This window comes from Scyliorhinus canicula, chromosome 9 (genome assembly GCF_902713615.1).
Source record: "Scyliorhinus canicula chromosome 9, sScyCan1.1, whole genome shotgun sequence".
Lineage (NCBI taxonomy): Eukaryota > Metazoa > Chordata > Chondrichthyes > Carcharhiniformes > Scyliorhinidae > Scyliorhinus > Scyliorhinus canicula.
This window is the reverse complement of record NC_052154.1, coordinates 5117021-5125355: the sequence shown is the minus strand read 5'-3', so window position 1 is coordinate 5125355 and position 8335 is coordinate 5117021. Positions and strand designations below refer to the sequence as shown.

The window sequence follows — 8335 nt, the reverse complement described above, 5'->3', positions numbered from 1 at the left end:
ATGATGTAGGTCAAAGGATAAATATTGGCCAGGGCACTGGGATATCTACTCTGCTCTTTTTCATATAGTGTCATGTTTTAAAAAAAATAGCACAGGCAAAGCCTCAATACAACGGGTCAAGCATCAGGCAGCACCTTAGCCAGCGCAGTACTCCCTCAGTAGTGCATGGCCAGTGTCAGCTGAGATTATGGGCTCGAGTCTTCGGGGTGGGGTTTGAATCCATAACCTTCAGCCATGGCTGATAGCTGAAGATCAATGGGAACGGGAATTCAAACTTCCTGTGTGTCACTTCATTCAATTATCATAGAATCTACAGTGCAGAAGGAGGCCATTCGGCCCATCGAGTCTGCACCGGCCCTTGGAAAGAGCACCCTACTTAAGCCCACGCCTCCACCCTATCCCCGTAACCCAGTAACCCCACCCAAGCTCTTTTTGGACAGTAAGGGGAAATTTAGCACGGACAATTCACCCAACAGCACGTCTTTCGGGACTTGTGGGAGGAAACCGAAGCACCCGGGAGGAAACCCAGGCAGACACGGGGAGAACGTGCAGCCTCCGCAAAGACAGTGACCCAAGCCGTAAATCGAAGCTGTGAAGCAACAGTGCAACCACTGTGCTACTGTGCAGCCACTTAAGACTAAATAGTATAAACCGTACAGCCTGAACATCCTGCTGTACAGGTTCGTGCTGAGAGAGAGCTGCCTGTGAATGTGCTAATCTAACCAGTGAATATAGAACGGTATTCCCCTCGTATTGGAGGACAGACTCCCTAATCTCTCCCCCCCGGGATGCCCCCCCCAGTCAGTGAAAAAAGCTTCAGCTGACAAAGCAAAGTATTGTTTGGAAAAAGTTCTGATTCAGCAACAGATTCAAGCAAATCTAGCAATAAATACCCAGTTACGAGCATGTACATATTCAGAATTTCTAAATGCTTTAACAGTAAGAAAGGAAATCAAATGAAGATTTACATTAAAACGTTCAGCAAATTGCTGGAAAAAAAAAATCAAAGCACTATCAGGACAGTGACGTCCCTGGGATTTGATACTCATCACCGGGGTCAATGGTTTCTGCACCTGACATTTCGACACATCCACAAATCGGTTTGGTCAACAAAATAACGTCTTTTAGCCGCGGGCAGGCAATCATCTTTTGGTCGCAAGCAATGGAACGAAAACAGAAACAAAATCGATCTTTGGAAATTTTGATTTTTCTTTTTAAAAGCGTTTCGAAGAGAACCAGGAGATTGGGGACCAATGGACATTCTGTCTTCCGTAGAATCCGGGGAAGACACACCGCAGTGGCTGTCACAGCCACCTGGCGGAAAAGACTTGGCTTTCGCGTTGGGAGGGTGTGAACCATCTGAACACAGCAACTCATTAACCAGCGGGAGGGCCCACTCGAAGACACATCGTTTAAATTTCATTTAAAGCTGCTCTCTGCATCGTGCACCATTTATGCAACATGTATTGTGCACATGTTAGACTGACGCAGTGCCTCACATCAACCCCCACCTTCCCCCCCCACCACCTTCGGATCTTCACTCCCACTCCGAAAAACGCTGGCAAATCCCACTTCACGCTCCCGTCCCGCTTCCATCGGCAATAAATAAAGCACTTTGATTCGTTCACAGGTTGCTCGCTACCAGCTGCTGAAGGATGAGAATCTCGGACACGGACCACAATAGGCACTTGGCGAAGCAGGGCCAGGGTGTTGATGTTGATCGCTCAGTAGCGGCTTAGCCCAGGGAACAGTGCTAAGAACAACAGGCGCCTCCCTCGGAAAACCCTTGGATTGACACACCCACTAGTTAATGCAACTCCAAACCTTGATATTCCTTCTCTCCGTGATTAAACCTGCCGTTCCTAAAACATGCCGCGCTGTAAAAAAAAAAAAAAAATTGCAAGTGTCTGTTCTGTAAATGTCGGATATTCGATCCGTCAGCTGCCAGAGTTGCAGACGGCAGACTCTCTCTCGCTCGCTCTCTCTGCTGCAGGCGGAGGTCACGTCCCCTCTTCATCCTTCCAAACGCTGGATCTCCGGCCGGCCCTCCACTTCTCCTCGGGATTCCGAGCGGGCCCGTGTGTACTCACTGGCCGGACCACCGGTCTGGCGGCGGACAGTCAGAATCCATATCTTGAAGGCCATGTACGAGTTGACCAGATAGACACCTGCAGCCAGGAAACCAAACACCTGTGTGGGTGGGGAGGGGAGGAATTGTGGCAACAGGAGAGAGATTAAGGTCCAATCTTAAGGCAAAGAAACGCACAGCAGAATATTTTTTGAAATTATTATTTCACGGGACGTGGGTGTCACTAGCTAGGCCAACATTCGGTGCCCGCCCCTAACTGCCCTTGAACTGAGTGTATCTCGCTCGGCAATTCCAAAGGGCAGTTAAGAGTCAACCACACTGCTGTGGATCTAGAGTCACATGTGGTCCAGGCTAGGCAAGGAAATGTGATGTCTGGGAGATGTTAGGAAATTGGATCGAAGATGCAGTGGGCAATTTAGGATTGAACAACCCGGGGGTAAAATTGCTCGCAGAGTCTGAGGGATACAGCCACACCTGGCCCGAGTTACATTGTGCCATTCAGCCTTAAATTCATTAATGGGAATAAACAGGATACCCCTGTCCTGTCGGGGTGATCAATTCAAGATCCATTTTCCTCCGGAACACTCTTGTCTGACCGGCCATTAGCCCATTATGATGTTGAATTAAATTAGACTTCATTTGTCCGTAAATTGGAAATTAGTTACACATTCATAGCATGGCCCTATTCTTTTGTGTAAACGGGAGTACATAAGTCCAGATGATGAGTTCAAATCTGGACACGTCTGGACAGAAACAGCTTTGAGGGGCTGGGCAGGCCTGAGTGATTAAAAAATCCAGTTCAAACAGATAGGAGCAGAAGGATTTGGAAAGCGATCGGGAGAGTTTCACGATAAGCTGCCACCGAGACAGTCTTTCGGACAAGGTTAGAAAGAGCCTCACTACCAACAGGAATATGTTCCGTAAATGCAAGTATCATTTTCGCCTGCCTGTGTAAGTGGAGTGGAGAGCTGTATGTTCATTTTACATGCTGTTTAGTGGGAAACTGTGTGTTAGGATTAAGAGATACATACATGTAAGCAGTTCTTGTTTGGTTCGAAGTTTAAAAGTTTAAATATTGTTTTTTTTAATGAGAATAAAATTTTGTTTGTAAAAATAAGCAAGCCCTATTTCTCATGCAATCAGTCCTGGAGCGGATAGGTTGTTCTGCACAGTCTTAAAAATAAAAAAAAAGTTGCGGTTGTGGTCCAGTATCATAGCCACTGGTGGAATCTGGTCTGGAGTCTGTAACAGTCAGCAGATTTCCTTCCCGAAAAGGACATTAGTGAAATAGATGGGTTTTTATGACAATTGACAATGGATTCATGATCATCATTAGATTTTTAATTCCAGAGTTTTATTGAATTCAAATTTCACCATCTGCCAGGGCGGGATTTGAGCTCAGAGCCCCAGACCATTCCCCTGGGTCTCTGGGTTACTCGTCCTATGGCAATGCCCCTACACCACCAGCCCCCAAGTAAGAATTTTTTAAAAAAACTTTAATTTCTTTCCGGCTTTCTGCAACCACAGGAATTTCCCAAATCAATTCCAACCAATGAATAGTCACCATTGCAGTGTAATAATCTATATTGTCGCAAGTCGGCTTACATTAACACTGCAATGAAGCTACTATGAAAAACCCCTAGTTGCCACATTCCGGCGTCTATTCGGGTACACAGAGGGAGAATTCAGAATGTCCAATTCACCCAACAGCACGTCTTTCGGGACTTGTGGGAGGAAACCGGAGCACCCGGAGGAAACCCACGCAGACACGTGGAGAACGTGCAGACTCCGCACAGACAGCGACCCAAGCCGGGATTGGAACCTGGGACTCTGGCCCTGTGAAGCAACAGTGCTAACCATGTAGGAAACGCAGTAATCAATTTTGGCACAGCAAGATCCCGCAAACAGCAACCTGATAAATGACCAGGTAAACCACGATGTTGACTGAGGGATTCTCGCCATGACGCCGGGAGAACTCTATAAAATATTACCACGGGATGTTTGACATTAACCCGAGAGGGAGGGGAGGCAGGAGCCTTGCGTTAAAGTCACAACTGAAAGACGGCACCCCCGACAGTGCAGCACCCTGGCACTGGGATCTTTGGCTTGGGTTTAAGTGGTCAGGTCAGCTGGTGGAGGGAGTGCATCCCCTGGGCCACAGCGGACTCTGACAACAGCAACGTCCTCAAGCTACTTCCCTGGCATCCCAACTTGGAAAACAAACCAAAATTCAGCTCAATTAATTGATTTAGTGACTCCCCAAAGGAAAGGGACTGACCAATCAACTGGACGGAAGCTTCCGCACCATGGATGAGAGACTTCAGTAACACGGAGAGACTGGGACCGAGAACAAAGGAGGTTGTTTCGGGGGGTGGGGGGGGGGATGAATAGACATGTTCAAAGAGTGTTTTCACTAAGCTAATCAGGGGATGCAGCTCCTAGTGGCAGGAGGGTTAGACGGACACCAGTGTACGGTGACTGGCAAAACAAAACAAAAGGGAGACATTTTTTTTTTAAACACACCGAGTTCTGATGATGTGGAACGCTCTACCTGAAAGGACACGAGAAGCAGATTCAATAGTCACTTTCAAAAGGGAACTGGATAAACAATTGAAGGAGAATGTTGTGCAGGGATCTGGAGGTTAGAGCAGGGAACTGGGGTCAGTTGGATCGAAAGAGTCAGCACCAACAGCCTCTCTCTGAGCGGAGAACAAGGGTCCAATGACTCAATCTGCCGAGCAGTCCCTCCGACGATGTACTTAATTCTTTTTTTTAAAAAAGAAATTTAGAGTACCCAATTCTTTTTATTTATTTAGCATGGCCAATCCACCTACCCTGGGTTGTGGGGGTGAGATCCATTAACCCCATGGTCTGTATGGTCTGGGGATTATCCCCAGGAGGATTGGGGGGGGGGGGGGGGGGGGGGGGGGGAGAATAACTTACCACCGCAGCGATCTCCCCTCCCTTCTTTTGATTCATAGCTGCCAGCACAATGGAGGCAATGAAGAAGAGGACAGCGCTGACCACAGTGTTGATCAAATCCTGAGAGGCAAGCAGACAAAATATTGATTAGGTGGAGAGAATTTATAGACAGAAACACAATTGCAATAGCAACTTGCATTGATATAACATCGTTAATGTAATAAAACAGACCAGGGCTCCCCACAGGAGTGACAATCAGGCAGGAACCAGTTGGGCTGAATGTGCCTCCGCCGTATATCCTGTGTAAAACTGACACCGGGCCACGCGTGACGATGTTAGGCAAGATGATCAACAGTTTTGGTCAAAGAGAGGTTTTACACGGACGCTTCAAGGGAGGGAAAGAGGTGGAGAGACTGAGGGAGGGAATTCCAACATAAACACCAACGGAAGTCAGGAATGTGCAAGGGGCCAGAATGAGAGGTTGGCAGTAATCCCGAAGGGTTCAGGGACTCGAGGAGGTCACAGAGATTTGGGGGGGGGGGGGGGGGGGGCAGGGGTTTGGAAACAGGGTCGAGAATTCTAAAACCCACTGGTTGCCGGACCGGGAGCCGGAGCAGGTGGACAGTGTCATAATATACATCCATGATGTATATGATATATGCATATGTATATAATGGAGTGCAGACAGGCAGTGATTGACACACAGGATGACCAGTGAGCACACAGAACACAGCAGCCAATCACCAGACAGGACACGGCCACTATAAAGCCAGAGGGTACCAGTTTTCCCGCTCTCTCGGGATCCAGCCTCTGAGACAGTCAGAGCTCGTGAGCAGCAGCCAGTGCAAACACCATGTGGTAGTCAGTTAGTCTGGTCAGGCTAGCCTCAGGTCTCCAGTCAAGTCAGCATAGTGTCAACCCACAGTTAAAGTATGTATGATAGTTAAGAGTTCAATAAAATCGAGTTGCATTTCTTCAAGTGTTGGAAGCCTGTCTCTCTCACTGCTGCAGTAAACGCAGTCCTCGCAGACCCAGCTCACCCAACACATCAGACAGGACTTAGTGTGAATTGGGACACAGATGACAGAAATCTTCCAACTTCATAAAGACCTTCCCCTCCAACACTTCAGTTTACTGACAACATTTTTCATCAAGTGCCACAACCCTGGGCAACATTTACCAGGGCTCAACGTGTCAGCGCTCTCACCCTCTGGGTCACAAGGTTGTGGGTTTGAGATCCAGGCCTGCGATTTGAGCACAGAAGCTAAACCGTCGCCCCCGATGCAGCACCTGGGCAGCGCTGCACTGCCACAGACGGTCACCATCGTTCAGATCAGCCACCTTTCACAGCCTCAGGGAGGCCCAGTCCACGCGGTGGGCTTTCACTGCTGTAACGTAGGGAAATGGTGTCTCTGTTCTGTGTTCAGCAGGTTCCCGCAAAGCGGCAGTCTCCATGTGAAGGAGGGGGTTACAGATTTGAATGCTATGAAGACCAGTCCCTGGGTTGGGCGCCTGTGACAGGAGAAGACGCAGAGGACATTGTTGAGTCTTTACGCACGAGGAGTACCCGGGATAGAAGCCAATGAGAATTATAATTCTTTCCAGTTAAGCGTGCTCCTGTGCCAGATCATTGGGATTATTTGAAGCTGGAACATGGGGATTGGCGGGAGGTGGGGGTGAAAAGGCAGTTACAATGAGGTCTCAGATTCGGAAGCAGTCGAGAAGTATTCCGAAAATCGAAAATGCGACACGGCACCCTGGAGCACATGGTCAGCAGATGCATGAAGATCAAAGTGTGCAGCGCAATTCATCTGGAATCTGCTTCTATACAAAACGCAAACCACACGGATATTAAACCTTCCAAATGGAATTGCTGACATTTTTGTGGTTCAGCTTTAATAAGTGTGCACAGGAACATGTCCTTAAACTGAATCCAAAAACAACAAAGGCAAAAGAATCTGCTCTCACCTCACCTCGAGGGGGGGACGGAAATCGGTGTGGCCCCGGTCGCGCTGGGCTGCACACTCAACTTCTTCACGTTACCTTTCCTGGTCAGCGGCTATCACTCCTCCACCCCTCCCTCCCCCACCTCAACCTGCCGAGTGTGGGCCACAGACAGCCAGGGCCCCTCCCAGCTGGTCATTATTCATGTTGCAACTGAGAAAGTGGCGCTGTTAAAATACTTAACCATAGCCGACAGATAGACAAAGTTAAATGATCCATCCACACGAACACACAGGACATGTGTACGCACAGACGGAAACACACACACACACAAATACAGACACACACAAATACAGACACACACAAATACAGACACAAACACACACACGTACCAAATACACATACTCAAATTTGGGCAGCACGGTAGCACAGTGGTTAGCACTGTTGCTTCACAGCTCCAGGGTCCCAGGTTTGATTCCCAACTTGGGTCACTGTCTGTGCGGAGTCTGCATGTTCTCCCCGTGTCTGCGTGGGTTTCCTCCGGGTGCTCCGGTTTCCTCCCACAGTCCAAAAATGTGCAGGTTTGGTGAATTGGTTACACTAAATTGCGTAGTGTTCAAAATAAGGTTAGGTTGGGTTACTGGGTTGTGGGGATAGGGTGGAGGTGTGAGCTTAGATGAGTTGGTCTTTCCGGTGCGGACTCGATGGGCCAAATGGCCTCCTTCTGCACTGTAAATTCTATGTCTAAATACAGACACACACACAAATACACACACACACTGTGGTGATATGCATCATTGTAGATACACAAGGAGTTAATGTAAGTACACGTAGACTAGCTCGACACTAGAGGGAGCACCAGAGACGTGACACACAGACATTCAACCAATAGGTCAGTAAGATAGGACACGACCAATGGGCATTCACGATACACGCAGAGGTGACACTACCACAGGGGGGAGCATTACACCAACCCATATAAAAAGGACACAGCAGACATGATCTTCCTCTTTCCAGTCCAGACACTCAGTGAGTACAGACACAGGGTTGATTCAACATCACACCCACCACGTGGATTGTCGCGGACTGGTTTGTCAGTCTGAACCTTCCTTTGTCAGAGTGAACATCAAGGAAGCAGCTTATGCTACACCAAGAGCAGACACACACACAAATACAGACACACACAAATACACACATCAGAATTTCCCTTCTCACACATCCCCACCGACACTGTCTAACCCAATACGATTTCAGGCTCCAACGAGCATTGATTGGCTGGAGGTGAGACTTCCGCCCCTCACTCGGGAGGAAGTCCTACCTGAGAGAGCTGTCAGCCAATCTAATTGTCCGCAGGCTCCCTGCTCCCAACAGTGCCATAGG

General features: G+C 48.4%; 1 protein-coding gene across 1 annotated transcript in view; it reads right to left on the bottom strand.

The window, feature by feature from the left end:
• Window positions 1-504: 504 nt before the first annotated feature.
• The window catches only part of cmtm4 (CKLF-like MARVEL transmembrane domain containing 4), an 85893-nt gene continuing 78062 nt past the window's right edge, over window positions 505-8335 (bottom strand). The window contains exons 3-4 of the mRNA XM_038806229.1: window positions 5033-5131; window positions 505-2190 (exon numbers count right to left, since the gene is read on the bottom strand). Coding sequence (XP_038662157.1) covers window positions 2014-2190; window positions 5033-5131 — 276 coding nt within the window. The 3' untranslated portion in view covers window positions 505-2013. The remainder of the gene's footprint in view (window positions 2191-5032; window positions 5132-8335) is intronic.